This window comes from Eretmochelys imbricata, chromosome 1 (assembly GCF_965152235.1).
Source record: "Eretmochelys imbricata isolate rEreImb1 chromosome 1, rEreImb1.hap1, whole genome shotgun sequence".
In the NCBI taxonomy this organism is placed as follows: Eukaryota; Metazoa; Chordata; order Testudines; family Cheloniidae; genus Eretmochelys; species Eretmochelys imbricata.
This window is the reverse complement of record NC_135572.1, coordinates 2,223,103-2,241,825: the sequence shown is the minus strand read 5'-3', so window position 1 is coordinate 2,241,825 and position 18,723 is coordinate 2,223,103. Positions and strand designations below refer to the sequence as shown.

Below are 18,723 nucleotides of genomic sequence, written 5' to 3'. Positions count from 1 at the left end.
ACACTGCTTGGAACATTCTGGGAACCAGTAAAGATTTCACAAAGCTACCAGTTAGCAGTCCTTAAAACATTTAAAGAGTTGGAGTGGCCGCAATGGGCTCCAGACATTCTGTCAATTGCAGAGAAACTCTGGGAGATGTGGAACAAAAATAAAATAAAATGTGGTAAAATTAAAGCAAAAATCCTAGTTACAGGCCCTGATCCCCCACCTCAAAAGCAGTACAGGTATCCAGGAAAGGCAGAAGCCCACCTGAAAGGAAACAATTAATGGGCTTTTAAGCCAAGGGGTTTTAGTGAAACAGTCAAGTCCCAAGAGTGCTGATCTCTGGCCATTCCTAAAAAGTAATGGCAAGATTTGGAAGCTGGTAGTTGATTTGCATCCTCTTAATTGGGTTACAATTAACAGGGAGGAGGACCCAGTGGTTTTCAGTTTTGGATTTGGCCAGTTCTTTCTTTGCTATCCCTTTACATTGGAACAGCTATTACAGATTTGCTGTCACCTTTTTTAAAAAAAAAGCTATATTTTCCCAGTATTCCCATAGGATGGACGAACAGACCTACTATTTCCCATGCCTGTGCCGTTAAGGTGTAGAATGGAATGCCTAAAAGGGAAAGTGTGATTTCTTATGTGGGTGACATCCTGATTTTCAACCAGACCAAAAAAAATATGAATCATAGAATCATAGAATATCAGGGTTGGAAGGGACCCCAGAAGGTCATCTAGTCCAACCCCCTGCTCGAAGCAGGACCAATTCCCAGTTAAATCATCCCAGCCAGGGCTTTGTCAAGCCTGACCTTAAAAACCTCTAAGGAAGGAGATTCTACCACTTCCCTAGGTAACGCAATCCAGTGCTTCACCACCCTCTTAGTGAAAAAGTTTTTCCTAATATCCAATCTAAACCTCCCCCACTGCAACTTGAGACCATTACTCCTCATTCTGTCATCTGCTACCATTGAGAACAGTCTAGAGCCATCCTCTTTGGAACCCCCTTTAGGTAGTTGAAAGCAGCTATCAAATCCCCCCTCATTCTTCTCTTCTGCAGACTAAACAATCCCAGCTCCCTCAGCCTCTCCTCATAAGTCATGTGTTCCAGACCCCTAATCATTTTTGTTGCCCTTCGCTGGACTCTCTCCAATTTATCCACATCCTTCTTGTAGTGTGGGTCCCAAAAGTGGACACAGTACTCCAGATGAGGCCTCACCAATGTCGAATAGAGGGGAACGATCACGTCCCTCGATCTGCTGGCTATGCCCCTACTTATACATCCCAAAATGCCATTGGCCTTCTTGGCAACATATGGAAGTTCTAGACAGGGTGTTACAAAAAATAAAGGTGAAACTGAAAGGCCTGTTGTATTCCCAACAAATGAATTCTCTTGGAGTGACTTTGGGACAGGAGAGACATTCCCCTGATCAGCGGAGAGTGGAACTGATTCTTAAAATACCAGCTGCTGCATATGTGACAGCTCTGAAATCCTTTCTAGGAATGGTTAATTTGTCTCAAGATTTTATTAAGGGATTTTCAAAAAAAGGCACTGCATAGTTTGTTAAACAAGGGGGTGGTATGGAACTGGTGCCCCCCACATCAGGAAGCCACGATCCAGTGAAAGCAGGCCTTCGTTCAGTCCCCAGCTCTGGCATATCCTCAGGTGGGACAACTGTTTGTGTCACAGCTGGCAACTACAGAAAAGGGACTGGGAGCTGCGCTGAGATAGAACCATGGAACAGGGCTCCATCTTGTGGCTTATGCAGCCAAAATTTTAAATAAAACAGAAAGGGGGGTTACTCCATGTAAAAACAACAGTTTTAGCCATTAGTTTGGGCTTTGCAGCATTAAGAATATCTGGTAGGATTGTCCCCAGTGATATTAAAAACTGCTCACTCCCCAGTAAAGTATGTGCTCACTAAAACTATTAACAAGGGTCATGTGTCCACCCCAGACTAGCAAAGTGGACCCTAGTCTTGTTGAATAAAAATGTAAATATAAAAAATCCACCTCCAGTGATATCCCCAATACCCTACGGTCTCGTGACAGAGGGAGAGGAGCATGAGTGTCCCTTACTAGGGTCGGTACCCCTAGACTCCTCACCCTCAGAGGCAGGAGCTGCGTTAAATGAAATACAGGACAAGGTGAATGTCATATGGTTTGTAGATGGCTCCTGTTTTCCCCCCAAAAGTGAAACCAAACACAGGATATGGTGCTGTAAAATGTCCTCCTAATGAGGAATTTAAAGGACTATTTAAATACCTGCCGCACTCTGCCCAGGCAGCTGTGATTGTGGCCACTGCCGTAGGCCTTCAACATATCCCCACCGTTCAGAGGGTGGCCATTTTACTGATTCGGATTGGGTCCCCCGTGCCCCACTGCACTGGGTTCCCAAGTTAAAAAAAAAGCATGAAATCTGCAGATGATGGGAAACCCACAGAGCATGCTGACAAGTTAGTGTACATGTGGTCTTTAGCAAAGGCACAGAATACAATAACATGTCTTAAAAGTACTCCTTTTCTGTTTACATCTTAAAAGGGGGAATGCTCATACAATAAAAACTGAGGCAGACCAATAAAATAACCAGGCTGATCAGGAAGCAAAACAAGGGGCAACGGAAGGCATTTGAAAATAAAATAATAATAAAAAAAACCCATGGCTAGATTGCAAACTGCTGGCAGGTGGCCAAATATGAGCAGGTATGTGGAACAGTTTGTAAATAACTGTCTTCCCTGTGCAGCCAATAATCTTGATTCCAGTTGTCAAAGGACCTCTAAGACACCAGAGGATTGAAGGACCTTGGGCCCATTTACAGATTGATTACATTGGCCCTTTGCCAAGAACGGCCAGGGGTAATCAGTATTGTTTAGTAATTGTTGATCCATTTACAAAGTGGATTAAAAGAATTCCCACCCGAAATAATAGAGTCCAAATAACAGGCTGGGTGCTGATTTAGCAGGTTATAACTAGGTGGGGAATCCCCTCTCCCCGCCCCCAAATTAATTCAGATTGCAGTCCGCAGTTTATCAGGGACATCACCAAAGGAATTTGTCAAGCATTAGAAATTAAGCAGGGACTGCACATAGCAGGGCACTCTCAAAGTTCAGGCCAAATAGAAAAATTTAACCTCACTCTTAAAACTGCTCTAAGAAAGGGTAGAGAACCAGCAGGGTAATGACTACGATCAGCAACTGCCATTTATTCTTATGGCCATAAGAGGTTCTGTGGTCCCCCATGGAGTTATCCCATTCAAGGCAATGACTGGAAAAGACTTGTGCCTTCCAGAACAACGGTGGGTAGATGGGACACCATATGATAACTGGCAACCTCGAGTCCTTACCAACCAATGGATGCAGCAGCTGTTAAAAGCTGCCACTAGTACTCGTAGGCAGGTTGCTGTGCGTTCATTCCTGAACAAGAACTGGCCAGGCATGATAGTTTGGACTGCAATAGATGTACACTGGCGATTACAGAATCCCGACCACTTTAAAGCCAACATCATCATCATTCTTATGTATTCACATGAACTTGTTGGAAAAGCATATTTGTTAATACAAAAAATAAAGACTGCTCATGCAGTGGTTGTCACTGGGTAGGATCTGACAGGCTGCTAATTAATTGTAGCAAGCCCAAGTGCACTCACTTGTGGAATGACATCCCAATGCGAACAACCCGGGGGAAAAGACAATCCACTGTAGGCTGAAATATTCCCCCTTGTTTCCAAATGCTAAAAAACCCCATCAAAACAGCAAAATTGAAAATAGTGACACGAAAAAACAAAATGGACAATTATTTTGTCTTGCACTTAAAAAGCCCCGGGTTTTCAGAAAGTTTACAAAAAAAAAATTAAAAAAGCATGGCTAAATGGTCTTAATGACCCCTATTTCATTGTTAGTTTATAAACTTTTAATAAACTTTTATTATTAGAGGAGTCTAGATCAGTGGTTCTCAATGGGGTCGCCAGGGCTGACTTAGACTTGCTGGTTCCTGGGGCTGAAGCCTGGGCCCCACTGCCAAGGGCTGAATCCAAAGCCCAAGGACGTCAGCCCTGTGTGGGAGGGCTCAGGCCGCAGGCCCCCTGCCTGGGGCTGAAGCCATTAAGCTCTCAGCTTTGGCCTCACTGCCCGGAGTGGTGGGGTTCAGGCTTTGCTCCCCTGTAACCAGGACAGTGGGGTTTCGGTGGGCTCAGGCTTCAGTCCCTCCTCTGGGGGTTGCGAAGCAATTTTTGTTTGTCAGGAGGGGATCACAGTGCAATGAATTTTGAGAACACCTGGTCTAGACTTAAGGCTGTTTATTTACTTTTTTTTTTAGTTATTTACTTTCTTATATTTATTAGCAAAACTGCTAGTATTTATGACCTTGATTCTGAAAGGCTGTCTCCAAATTAACCCTTAACTAAATTGTGTTCTATTTTATTAATTTATTTTGTTGGAATGCACATAATAGGGTTGCAATTAGCTCGATCACATTCTGGGATATATACACGCCTTAAATACTGGGTGACACCACTGTATGGGAGAGGGAAATTCACACTGAATTCACATTTCCCAGCCAAGCCCCACTGAATAACCCTGCCTCTTCTGGGCAGTTAAAGGGGGATAAAGCTAAGAGGGTCACCCAGGCTAAGCGCCTTTCCTGCAGAGTAATCTTCCAGAGAAGTGGCTCTCACAGCTCTCTCCCCAGTCCCTCAGCCTGCCCCTATCTGAGCTTCCCTGGCCAGGTACAACCTGTGGGATCCCCCATTACCAATCTTAGTTCTGTGATTCCTCGGGGCTATTATGTGGGACAGGTGCTGCAAATGTGGGACATTTCTGAGCTCCAAAGCCCTGCACTCACCCAGCTCCTGCGCAGCAGAGAGGGGCTGCCCCGGGCAGCGGGAGGTGTCCGGAGAGTCTCTGTGCCATGCTGGAGGAACGCTGGGCAGGGAGGTTTATAGCCATCACTGTGGAATCCCAGCCGAGTTTCTGCCTCACCTGAGGAGCCGCAGCTTCACAAAGAGCATGAGATTGACAAAGAGTCCCGGTTTTCCCCCTCCCTGGTCATACGGTGCCCCAAGGGGGCTGGGCAAGCCCATGCACCAGGGACAAGTGGAGACAATTGGGAAACTCATTATTTTAAAACAAATTAAAAGGCATGCAGGGTTTGCCGAGGGTCATGAAGTCTAGAAGCCTGTTCAAGTGCTGTATGTTTCTGGAGTCATTCATAGATCCAGCTGCAAGAACATTGCTGGCTGTGAGTTGGTTGCAGAAACCACAACTTTTGATAGGCCCTCTCCGCAGCATGGCTCCTGCATGACCTTGAGGACTTCACAATGTATGGCTCCTCCACACCTGTTGGCTTTTCCCCAGCCTTTAGTTTAAAAAATCCTCCAGAGCCTTTTTAATTGTATTTGCTTGTGAGCTCATCCCTCCTGTATGGGCCACTCCTTCCCCAGAAGTTTCCCCAGTTCTAATAAACCTAAACCCCTCCTACTTACACATTGTCTCATCCACAGATTGAGACCTTGCAGCTCTGCCTGTTTTATTGGTCCTCAACGTGGAATAGGAAGCATTTCAGAGAATGCTACAATGGAGTTTCTGAAATTTTATCTCTTACCTAGCAGCCTAAATTCGGTCTCCAGGACTCAAGGACCTCTCGCTTACCTTTCCTTATGTCATTGGTACCTACCTGTACCACAACCACTGGCTCCTCCCCAGAACTACCTATAAGGCTATGTAGATGTTTTGTGAGATCCTCTACCTTCGAACCCAGCAGGCAATTCACCAGGTGGTTCTTCTGGTTATCATAAACCCAACTATCCATATTTCTAATAATGGGAATCCCTACTACTATTGCCTGTCTCTTCCTAATAACTGGGGTCACAGCCCCATGGAGTGCAACAGGATATCGTGACATCATCTAGAAAGTGGGTACCAACTATGGAATTGTTTCTCCACTATGATTAAAGTTCAGTATGTATCAGCCTGTTAAGTGCCCCTGGATCCTTCTGTTTTTCTAATTACATAACTTCAATGTGTAACAGCTTGGTTTTCTGGCTGTTGCACCAACTGTCTCTGGTCATTTGCATCTTCTTCTTCTTGTTCTCCATCTGCCATCTTTGCTCCATCCATTGCTCCTTCTGAGGAACAAACAGTAGATGTTGACGGTTTGTGTTGGACTCTTCATTGTCAGTCTCTATCAGAGATGATTTGGGCTCTGAAATATTTTTCTTTACCACAGCTGGAGTTGTCCATCCTTTTTCTCCATCCAGTTTCACACAAACACAGTCGACAGGTTCTAGACTCAGCAGTTTTTGAGTGACATCTGTGGTAAAAGTGTTTAGAATCTCAATTTTTGCCTTTTTATCTGATTTGGTGACTCTCTTTATGTCTGGCCACTTTGGAGTGGATTTTCCTGGAACATGGGGGAAGTTCCGGGACACTGAAAGAAAGCTGTTGATGGGCCAATATTTAAAAATGGTCAATTAGATTGTGATCCTAGCCCCACATTATTCATAGAATTATACATATGATATAAATATGGCATAACTAAGATGTATTTTATGCAACATGGATCATGTGAGATATCATTGGAATCATTATGATTCACTGAATATGATTATCCTATTTGTATGCATGTATCATCTCTGTATCTGAAGGAAGGAATATGGACTATGTGTGTTAACTAAACTAAACAGTAACAAGTCACCAGGACTAGATGGGATTCACCCTGCAGTTCTGAAGGAACTCAAATGTGAAATTGCAGAACTACAGACTCTAGTCTATAACCGGTCATTTAGATCAGCTTCAGTTCCAAACAACTGGAGGAGAGCTACTGGGATGCCAATTTTTTTAAGGGATCCAGAGGTGATCCCGACAATTACAGGCCAGTAAGCCTGACTTCAGTACTGGGCACACTATTAGTAAAGAACAAAATTTTCAGACTCATTGATGAACATAATTTGTTGGGGAGGAGTCAACGTGTTTTTTGTAAAGTGAAATTATGTCTCACCAATCAACTAGAATTCTTTGCAGGGTCAAGAAGCATGTGGAAAAGGGGGATACAGTGGATATAGTGTACTTAGATTTTCAGAAAGCCTTCAACAAGATCCCTCAACAAAGGCTCTTAATCAGAGTTAGCTGTCATGGGATACGAGGGAAGGTCCTCTCATGGATTGCTAACTGGCTAAAAGATAGGAAACAAAGGGAAGGAATAAAGAGTTAGTTTTCAGAATGGAGAAAGGTAAATAGTGATGTCCCCCAAGGGTCTGTACTGAGCCCAGTCCTATTCAATATATTCAAAAATAATCTGGAAAAAAGGGAAAACAGTGAAGTAGCAAAATTTCAGAGGATAGACAATTGATCAAGATGGTTAAATCCCAGGCAAAAACATGGACGATGAAATTCAACGTTGATAAATGCAAAATAATGCCCAATGGAAAACCTAATCCCAACTATACATATAAAATGATGGGGTCTAAACTGGCTGTTACCTCTCAAGAAAGAGATCTTGGAGTCATTGTGTTTTATTCATTATCCTGTTAATTCCCTCTGGGGCACCTGGCATTGGTCACAGTCAAAAGATAGGATTTGGGGCTAGATGGACCTTTTGTCTGACCCACTATGGTTGTTCTTATATTCTAATGTTCTTATTAGTTACAAAAGTCTTTGAACCTGGAGAACACCCACCAGACAAAATGCAATCAGTATGGTTGGTCAGTCAATCAACCATTAGGAAGGACAATACGTCTTTCAAGATGCTAAACTCCCTCCTGCCTGAGAAGTTTCCTGGGATGCTGTTTTGACACAGCAGGGTGAGATGATCATGTCACCTGGTTCTGGACACCATCTTGGACGTTTAGTGTTTCTGTACTAAGAAGGGGCTGGGGTCAAAATGGGAAAAAAAAAGAATTCCCACCATATGCAAAACCTATTTAAGGCTGGGGAGTGAGTTAATCTTGGCTCATTCTTCACTGAATCCCCACCCAGAACAGCAACTGAAAACATGTAAGAAAGAAAGGGAAAGGAAGGAAAGTACTGAACTCGGGCTGGGAATGGTGTCTGTCCGATGAAGGATATACCTGGAATTTTCAGCTGCAAACAAGAGCAGTTTGTCCTCAAGAAATTCTGCATCCTGCCTAAAACAACATTTAGGGAGAGAAATTACTATTTGTAGCCAATGTGTTTACTGTATTAAGTCTAGTTTGAGTGTTTGCTTTATTTGCTCAGTAATCTGCTTTAATTAATATCTGTTTGATATTACTTATAATCACTTAAAATGTACGTTTTTGTAGCTAATAAACTTGGGGTTTTTTTTGTTTGCTTATTCTTCAACCAGTTTGTGTAATTCATAACTGGGGGTGGGCAAAAAGCTGTGCATATCTTCCTCCACATTGAGGGAGGGAGCTAATTTCATTATTTTATGCTATATAGTCTTCTGTGCAGCACAAGACAATACAATTTTGGATTTACACTCCAGAGGAGGCATGCAAACGAGTGCTGGGCAATCCCTGAGCTGAGTCTTCCCACACAGAGCTGATCTCAGTGTTTGTGTTCCTTTTCAGCTGGGTGTGTCCCTACCTGTGTGTGTGTGTACTACAGGAGGATTGAGGGTCTGGTACAGCAGGACAGGGTGGGGGAGCCCAGGCTGGTAGAATGGGTGAGCTCAATGGAAACCCAGTACATCAGGTGGCAACCTGTCACAGGAATAACCGAGGTAATTATAAGGATGAGATTTCAAATTTGGTGGATAAAGATAATGGTGTTGATGTAATATTTTTAAACTTCTATAAGGCATTTGACTTGGTACTGCCTCATATTTTGCTTAAAAATAGAACAAAAAAATTAGCATGGTACACATTAAATGGATTAAAAACCTAACTAACAGGTCTCAAAATATAAATTTAAAGGGGGAATCATCATCAAGGGGTGTATTTCCAGTGGGGTCCCAGATGAATCAGTTCTTGGCCCTATGCTATATAATATTTTTATGAATAACCTGGAAGAAAACATAAAATCATTATTAGTAATGGTTTCAGATAACACAAATAATGAAGAGGACAGGTCACTGTACAGAGGGATCTCATTGCTTTATAAACTGGGTGCAAGCAAACAATATGTGTTTTAAATGTAGCTAAATGTAAATGCATCTATTTAGGGACAAAGAATACAGGCCATGCTTATAGGATGGGGGATTCTATCCTGGGAAAAAGTGACTTTGAAAAAGATTTGTTGATCTTGGCCGGGCATAGAGAGGTTATTTTACCTCTGTATTTGGCACTGCTGTGACCACTGCTGGAATCCTGTGTCCAGTCCTGGAGTCCACAATTCAGGAAGGAGGTTGATAAATTTGAGAGGATTCAGAGAAAAGTCGCAAGAATGATAAAATGATTAGAAAACCTGACTTATAGTGATAGACTCAAGGAGCTCAATCTATTAAGGTTAACAAAGAGATGGCTAAGGGGGACTAGATCACAGTCTGTAAGTACCTGAAGGGGGAGCAAATATTTAATAATGGGCTCTTCGGTCTAGCAGAAAAAGGTGATGGCTGGAAGTTTAAGATAGACAAATTCAGGCTGGAAATAAAGTATACATATTTAAGAGTGAGGATCATTAACCACTGGAACAATTTACTAACGGTTGTGGTGGATTGTCCATTTCTGACCATTTTTAATTCAAGACTGGATGTTTTTCTAAAAGATCTGAGCCAAAATTTTTTTTGGAAAATTCTCTGGCCTGTGTCAGACTAGATAATTACAATGGTATTTTCTGATTTGGGGGTCTATGAATCCAGGAAACATATTTTCACATAGCTTATTGCCACAAAAGATCATAAGAACATAAGAACAACAATACAGGGTTAGACCAAAGGTCCATCTAGCCCAGTATCCTGCCTTCTGACAGTGGCCAATTCCAGGTGCCCCAGAGGGAATGAGCAGAACAGGGAATCAACTGATCCATTCCCTGTCACCCATTCCCAGTTTCTGGCAAACAGAGGCTAGGGACACCATCCCTGCCCAGCCATTGATGGACCTATCCTCCATTTAGGTTTTTTTTTTAACCCTATTATAGTCTTGGCTTTCACAACATCTTCTGGCAAAGAGTTCCTCTGTTTGTGCATTGTGTGAAGAAGTACTTCCTTTTGTTTGTTTTAACCTGCTGCCTATTCATTGCATTTGATAATCCATAGGTTCTTGTGTTATGAGAAGGAATAAATAACACATCCTTATTCATTTTCTCCACATCAGTCATGCTTTTATACACCTCTATCATGTCCCCCCTTATTTGTCTCTTTTCCAGGCTGAAAAGTCCCAGTCTTATTAATCTCTCCTCATATGAAAGCTGTTCCATATCCCTAATTGTTTTTGTTGCCCTTTTCTGAACCTTGTCCAATTTCAATATATCTTTCTTCAAATGTTTTCTGTCCTATTATCAACCCTTTTCTTAGTTATTCCCAATATTCTGTTCCCTTTTTTGACTGCCATTGAGTGGAAGTTTTCAGAGAACTATCCACAGTGAGTCCAAGATCTCTTTCTTAATGGTAACAGCCAATTTAGAACCCATTTGTATTCAACAGCACTGAATTCCACCTGCCATTTGGTTGCCCAGTCACCCAGTTTTCAGAGGTACCTTTGTAGCTCTTTGCAGTCTTCCTGGGACTTAACTATTTTGAACAAGTTCATTTCATCTGCAAATTTTGCCAACTCACTGTTTACCCTTTCTCCAGCTCATTTATGAATATATGGAATAGGACTAGGCTCAGTACAGACCCCTGGGGAACACCACTATATACCTCTCTCCATTCTGAAAACTGACACTTTATTCCCACCCTTTGTTTCCTATCTTTTAACCAGTTACCAGTCCATGAGAGGACCTTCCATTTTATCAAGCGGTAGCTTACTTTGCTTAAGAGCCTTTGCTGAGGGACCTTGTCAAAGGTTTTATGAAAATCTAAATACACTATACTGTATCCCCTTTGTCCACATGCTTGTTGACCCTGCAAAGAATTCCTATAGATTGGTGAGGCATGATTTCCTTTTAGCAAAATCATATTGACTCTTTCCCAGCAAATTATGTTCATCTCTGTGTCTGACAATTTTGTTCTTTACTGTAGTTTCAACCAGTTTGCCCCATACTGAAGTCAGGATCGCCTTCCCTTTCTGCATCATCTATGTCATTGCTGTGCTGGGAAATGTCATTGTTCTCTGCATTATAAAGACTGAGCCAAGCCTGCATGAGCCCATGTACCTCTTCTTGGACATGCTGGCCGTCACCGACCTGGTCCTGTCCACATCCACCCTACCCAGAATGCTGAGCATCTTCTGGCTGGGTTCCAGGGAGATTGCCTCACCCAGATGTTCTTTGTCCACACCTTCTCATCGGTGGAGCCGGACGTGCTCATGGCCAAGGCCTTGGATCACTATGTGGCCATCTGCTGCCTCCTCTGGCACTCCAGTATCTTGTCCGTCCCAGCCGTAGTGACAGCGGGAAGCCTGGTGCTCACACGTGGGATCCTTCTGGTGAGCCCCTTCTCCCTCCTTGTCCACAGGCTGCCCTTCTGCCAGCGCTGCCTCATCTCCCACTCATACTGAGAGCACATGGATGTGGTGAAACTGGCGTGTGGGGATGCTACAGTCAGTGTCATTTACAGCCTGTTCGTGGCTTTTATGGTGGTGGGGGTTGATGTGCTTATCATCTCCATGTCCTATGCTATGATCCTCCAGGCTGTACTCAGACTCCAATCCACGGATGCCCATCTCAAGGCCTTCAGAACCTGTGCATCTCACTTGTGTGTTATCCTGTCATTTTACATCCCTGCCCTCTTCATGTTCCTCACCCACCGCTTTGGCCACAATGTCCCCCACCATGTCCACATCCTGGTGTCCAATCTCTACTTGCTGGTGCCCCCCATGTTAAACCCCATTGTGTATGGGGTGCAAACTAAACAGATCCAGGAGAGGGTTCTCCGTATCTTCCAGCAGAAAGGAATGTGAGCAGTGTGTGCCTGTCTAATTTAATCTAGGAATATAAAACATTCATCACCATGGCCTCTGACCCATTCATGACCTGCCATCACTCACACTAGTATGTGATCATAGAGATGTCACCATGGACTCCACCTCCACTTCCTGCCCAAGGAAAGCATCTGGTCAGATCACCTCAGTGGAGCTCTAAGGACAAATGTGAAATGGAAACCTCTTCCCTCAGCTGCCATGATACCCTCAGCCTGGGTGCTGGATGGGTGCTGGATGGCTCTGTGGATCTCTATCACCCATCACTCTCAATGATTTATATCAGCTTTTAGCAATGGTTTGCTAGGTCCCAAACAGGTGTATCTTCTAAATATACCCCAAAGTTCAAGGCTCAGGTAGAAACTGGGCTCAGGTAGAAACTGGCTGGTTTCTGGTGGCTTCTGAAACATAGACCACATTGAGCTCTGCTACAGGGCTCTGAAATGATTCAAAGGGATACTACTTGTTAGGATATAGATATTCAGGCCTGTCTGTAAAGGCCTATACTCTAGGAATTTAGGTGTATTCTTATCACTTGGATAATTATAGAGGTATAAAAGAAAGAATCAAAATCACTGTCTGCTGGTGTAAGGGCCTTCTCTTACTGTGACAGTCTGAGGCCCTGTTCTTAGGCTAAGACCTTTGGCTAAGCAGCAGAGGCAGCCATAACCTGCTGGCATATAGAGGATTTTTTAAACTAAGGGCTGGGGGAAAGCTGATGGTGCTGAGGAGCACATAGAAATCATAGACCCACAGGGGAAGAAGGGACAGCAAGGGTCAGCTAGTTTAACCCCTGCCAAGATGGAGAATGTGTTATGTCTAAACCATCCCACACAGAATACTGTCCAGCCTTCGCTGGAAAACCTCCACAAAGGAGCTTCCACAAACCTCCTGAGACAGCTGTTCTATTGTCTTACTGGTCTGACAATTAGGGAGTTTTTCCTGAGATTTCATCTAAATCTGCTATGCTGTAGTTTGTCTTCTGTGGCAAGAAAGAACAATCTTTCTCCATCGTTTTTATGGAAGCCTTTCAAGTATTCAAAGACCACTATTATGTCCCCTCTTAATCTTCTCTTTTCCAAACTAAACATACCCAGTTCTTTCAGCCTTTGCCTGCAGGGCTCGCATTCCTTGCCTCCTGAGCCTTTAGGATCTGATTCTACCCCTCCAGGCTAGGTCCAGTGTCTGGGCAGTCCCCCCCCCCCACTGTCTGTTCCCAGCCACGCCTCACTCCTGCTGCCTTGTGTTAACTGTCAGCTAGTTCAGGGTTGTTTGCAGTGCAGGTGTAGTTGTGCTGGTCCCAGGATATCAGAGAGACAAGGGGCAGTTTGCATGGAAGATGCTGCATAATGTGAAGTGACAGAAGACGTTGGAGAATCTGCGGGTTCCTGTGGGGAAGACACAAATGCAGACGCGCCTGGAAAAGCTAGTGGCTTTTCACAGTAACCTTCCCCCTCTCCTGAGCCCAGTGGGGCAGGGAACAAGGCCCGCTCTGCTCAATAGCTATTTGAACCAGAGTCTGCATCTTTCCTAGAGATTGTCCCAGCTCAAGGGCCCTTTGTGGTTGCATTGCTGGGCATGTGGAGGCTGCAGGTTCTGCCCAGCACACACAGGGCACTGGGGAGGGTTGGGGGCACTAACAAGCCCTACGAAGAGGCCTGGGGTGACTGCCGGGGCCCTGGTGGGGAAGGGGATTTCCAATGGTGAGCAGCAACTGCCAATCATGCCCAAGGGGCTCTGACGAGTACTAATAGGAGTCAAACCATCTGCAGCTGAGCTTCTGGTGTGCGGGTGTGTGGCAGGAGCACGGTTCAGCCCAGCGTGAGCTCCGAGGCGGCGACCCCAGCCCACCAGAGCTCCGGCAGAGAGAGGGAGGCTATCACCAGCCCCAGGATGCCCCTAGGGCAGGCTGTGGGGACAGGAGACCTGACTGTGAATGTGACGGGGTGTGGGAGGCACAGGCAGCACCCCTGTCTGGGTCTGCTCGTCAGGGGAGGCTGCAACACTGCTCCCCCTCTTCCCCGGGCCTCCATGCCAGCCCCGCCCCCACCTTTCCCCCTTCCCCCTGCCCTGTTCTGCACTCCTGGGGCTGCTGGGCAGTGGTGAGTGGGGTTTTGTTCCCTTTGCTCCCAAGGCCGTCCCAAAAGAAGGCAGCCGGCACTAAACCCTCGAGATTAAGCCCATCATGAGAGACTTGGCTTCTTCCTTCCCCTCCCCTGTACCTGCCAGCTGTGTGATGCTGCCCTGGCAGGTGGGAGCCAGACTATAGGAGCCTGGACCTGAGTGAGCTATGGCTTTAAACTGAGTTTGGACCCCAGCGTGTGTAACGGCTCTTGCAGAAGGAGGCCTATGCTTTAACCTATTCTTGCATGGGGCAGGGGACAGAGTCCTTCCCTGAGTGGCTTCATCTGGCCTTGGCTAAGGTCTGAATCAGCAATACCCCCTGTCAAGTTTCCTCCCCCACTCTGAACTCTAGGGTACAGATGTGGGGACCTGCATGAAAACCTCCTAAGCTTACATAGAATATCAGGGTTGGAAGGGACCTCAGGAGGTCATCTAGTCCAACCCCCTTCTCAAAGCAGGACCCATCCCCAATTAAATCATCCCAGCCAGGGCTTTCTCAAGCCTGACCTTAAAAACTTCTAAGGAAAGAGATTCTACCACCTCCCTAGGTAACGCATTCAAGTGTTTCACCACTCTCCTAGTGAAAAAGTTTTTCCTAATATCCAACCTAAACCTCCCCCACTGCAACTTGAAACCATTACTCCTTGTTCTGTCATCTTCTACCACTGAGAATAGTCTAGAACCATCCTCTTTGGAACCACCTCTCAGGTATCATAGAATCATAGAATATCAGGGTTGGAAGGGACCCCTGAAGGTCATCTAGTCCAACCCCCTGCTCGAAGCAGGACCAATTCCCAGTCAAATCATCCTAGCCAGGGCTTTGTCAAGCCTGACCTTAAAAACTTCCAAGGTAGGAGATTCCACCACCTCCCTAGGCAACGCATTCCAGTGTTTCACCACCCTCTTAGTGAAAAAGTTTTTCCTAATATCCAATCTAAACCTCCCCCACTGTAACTTGAGACCATTACTCCTCGTTCTGTCATCTGCTACCATTGAGAACAGTCTAGAGCCATCCTCTTTGGAACCCCCTTTCAGGTAGTTGAAAGCAGCTATCAAATCCCCCCTCATTCTTCTCTTCTGCAGACTAAACAATCCCAGTTCCCTCAGCCTCTCCTCATAAGTCATGTGTTCCAGTCCCCTAATCATTTTTGTTGCCCTTCGCTGGACTCACTCCAATTTTTCCACATCCTTCTTGTAGTGTGGGGCCCAAAACTGGACACAGTACTCCAGATGAGGCCTCACCAATGACGAACAGAGGGGAACGATCACGTCCCTCGATCTGCTGGCTATGCCCCTACTTATACATCCCAAAATGCCATTGGCCTTCTTGACAACAAGGGCACACTGCTGACTCATATCCAGCTTCTCGTCCACTGTCACCTCTAGGTCCTTTTCCGCAGAACTGCTGCCTAGCCATTCGGTCCCTAGTCTGTAGCGGTGCATTGGGTTCTTCCGTCCTAAGTGCAGGACCCTGCACTTATCCTTGTTGAACCTCATCAGATTTCTTTTGGCCCAATCCTCCAATTTGTCTAGGTCCCTCTGTATCCTATCCCTACCTGCCACCATATCTACCACTCCTCCCAGTTTAGTATCATCCGCAAATTTGCTGAGAGTGCAAACCACACCATCCTCCAGATCATTTATGAAGATATTGAACAAAACCGGCCCCAGGACCGACCCTTGGGGCACTCCACTTGATACCGGCTGCCATCCAGAATGTAGCCATTGATCACTACCCATTAAGCCCGACAATCTAGCCAACTTTCTACCTACCTTAAAGTGCATTCATCCAGCCCATACTTCTTTAACTTGCTGACAAGAATACTGTGGGAGACCATGTCAAAAGCTTTGCTGAAGTCAAGAAACAATATATTCACTGCTTTCCCTTCATCCACAGAACCAGTAATCTCATCATAGAAGGCGATTAGATTAGTCAGGCATGACCTTCCCTTGGTGAATCCATGCTGACTGTTCCTGATCACTTTCCTCTCATGTAAGTGCTTCAGGATTGATTCCTTGAGGACCTCCTTCATGATTGTTCTGGGGACTGAAGTTTTACTTTATGTTTTACTTACTTTTACCAGCTTAGGTTAAAAATTCCCCAAGGTACACATTATTTTACCCTTTGCCTTTGGAATTTCCACTGCAACCACCAAACTTTAACTGGGTTTACTGGGAAACGTAGTTTGGACATGTCTTTGCCCCCATAATCCTCCCAACCGTTGCACCCCACTTCCTGGGAAAGGTTTGGTAAAAATCCTCACCAATTTGTATAGGTGACCACAGACCCAAACCCTTGGATCTGAGAACAATGAAAAAGCATTCAGTTTTCTTACAAGAGGACTTTTAATAGAAGTAAAGGAATCACCTCTGTAAAATCAGGATGGTAGATACCTTACAGGGTAATTAGATTCAAAACATAGAGAATCCCTCTAGGCAAAACCTTAAGTTATAAAAAAGACACACAGACAGGGATAGTCATTCTATTCAGCACAGTTCTTTTCTCAGCCATTTAAAGAAATCATAATCTAACACATACCTAGCTAGATTACTTACTAAAAGTTCTAAGACTCTATTCCTGTTCTGTCCCTGGCAAAAGCAGCATACAGAGAGCCCCAGACCCTTTGTTTCTCTCCCTCCTCCCAGCTTTTGAAAGTATCTTGTCTCCTCATTGGCCATTTTGGTCAGGTGCCAGCGAGGTTACCTTTGGCTTCTTAACCCTTTACAGGTGAGAGGATTTTTCCTCTGGCCAGGGGGGATCTTAAAGGGGTTTACCCTTCCCTTTATATTTATGACAGCTCCTATACACATTATCTGTAATGGGGAGGCAGCCTTGGGTGGAGCTTAGTAAAGGCTCTCAGGTGCAGGGGGCTCTCCTGTTGGCATGACAACCCACTAACCCCACCCATTCCCCATAACAGGCAGCCAGGGTGCCCAGGTTGTGTCCCCTGGTCACTCCGGAGCCATGCCACCACACCAGAACGGTGGCTAAGGGCTCAGTGCTCTCTGGGGCCTGCTCCTTGTATCTGCGGGAGGTTGGTGCTTAGGAATCTCCTCGACTGTAGCGAGCAATGGATGGTCAGGGAGATGAGGTCGTCCTGACACCAAGCACCCAGGACAGCCCAGCTCTGACCCAGGGGAAGGGAAACTGCCTTGCCTCCCAGGCTGGGGTGGGTAGGTGGACGGGAGCACCAGCTTGGCATAGCATGTAGGCAAGCAGTAATGGTGTCAGGCCATAATGTAGCCACTGCTGTGCAATGAAAAGTTGAAGCCGTGTTGTGCTACAGACCCAGACAAGTATGTTTATTAGCCCTGCTGGTCAGCAAGGCTGTGGTGGGTTTTCACAGTAAGGGGTGAGTGACTTGTCTGGATCCCTGGCCTTGCTGGCCCTCACGTCACCTGCACAGACCTTGCTCCCCAGCTGCTGACCCATGCCGTGGGTTTCAGGATGGCTTGATGCCCAAGACGTGGAGCACCCTCTGCCGGATGCGTGGGGTTCTCACCCCGTAGATGATGGGGTTCATCATGGGAGGGAAGAGGATGTACATGTTTGCGATTAGGATGTGAACATGGGGAGCCATGTGGCCAAAGCGCTGGGAGAGGAAGGAGAAGAAGGCAGGGATGTAAAACACCAGCATGATGCAGATGTGGGAGCCGCAGGTGCTCAAGGATTTGTGCCGTGCATCCTTGGAGGGGAGGTTGAAGACGGCCTGGAGGATCAAGATGTAGGACAGGACAACGAGGATAAAATCTAACCCCCCTGTTAGAAACGCCACAAGCAGACCATAGGCTCTCATGACCGTCGTGTCTGCACAGGCCAGTTTCACGAGTGCCATGAACTCACAATAGGTGTGAGAAATCACGTGGGTCCTGCAGTATGGGAGCCATTTCAGCAGGAATGGGTGTGGGCCCAGTAACACGGCCCCCCTCATCACAACGCCTACCCCTATCTTGGCTATGGTCTGATTGGTCAGGATGGCCGAGTGTCGCAGTGGATCACAGATAGCGATGTAGCGATCAAAGGCCATGGCCAACATAAACCCGGACTCCATGGTAGCAAGTGAGTGAATCAAAAAAATCTGGGCCAGGCACGAGCTGGTGTGAATGGCCCACTCGCTGAACCAGAAGATGCAGAGGGCTTTGGGCAGCGTGGTGGTGGAGATGACTAGGTCGGCAAGTGCCAGCATGGAAAGGAAAAGGTACATGGGCTCGTGGAGACTCGGCTCAGTCTTGATAACAGCCAGGAGGAGGCCATTCCCCAGGAGGGACAGAAGGTAGACGGAGCAGAAGGGGTTGGAGATCCAGACGTGCGCTGCCTCCAGCCCCGGGATGCCGAGGAGGATGAAGGTGGAGGGGTGGGGTGTGGTCCAGTTGGAAGCTTCCGTGGTGGGGCTGGTTGGGTGCATTCAGATCCACGGCACAGCTGCTTTCTGCCCCTATAACTAACCATTCAGATCATCATTAACCATCTGATGGGACCATGACAAGGTGGTGTTTTCTCAGCATTAGTTCTTCACGTGTCCTGTGCTAATGGCACAAAAAGAGTGAAGGACAAATAGCCTATTCTTGGCTCCTGCACTGCAGCCATTCCACCCTCATTACAGAGACAATAAGCGGTAAGTGAG

The 18,723-nt window shown here is 45.9% G+C and overlaps 1 protein-coding gene and 1 pseudogene across 1 annotated transcript; one reads left to right on the top strand and one right to left on the bottom strand.

The window, feature by feature from the left end:
* The first annotated feature begins 8,618 nt into the window (after positions 1-8,618).
* On the top strand, positions 8,619-11,956 carry LOC144259305 (olfactory receptor 52R1-like; annotated as a pseudogene).
* Positions 11,957-17,541: 5,585 nt separating this feature from the next.
* On the bottom strand, positions 17,542-18,504 carry LOC144259295 (olfactory receptor 52D1-like). Its single transcript, XM_077807501.1, has one exon. The coding sequence runs from the start codon at positions 18,502-18,504 to the stop codon at positions 17,542-17,544; it is 963 nt and encodes a 320-aa protein (XP_077663627.1).
* Between the last annotated feature and the right edge of the window lie 219 nt (positions 18,505-18,723).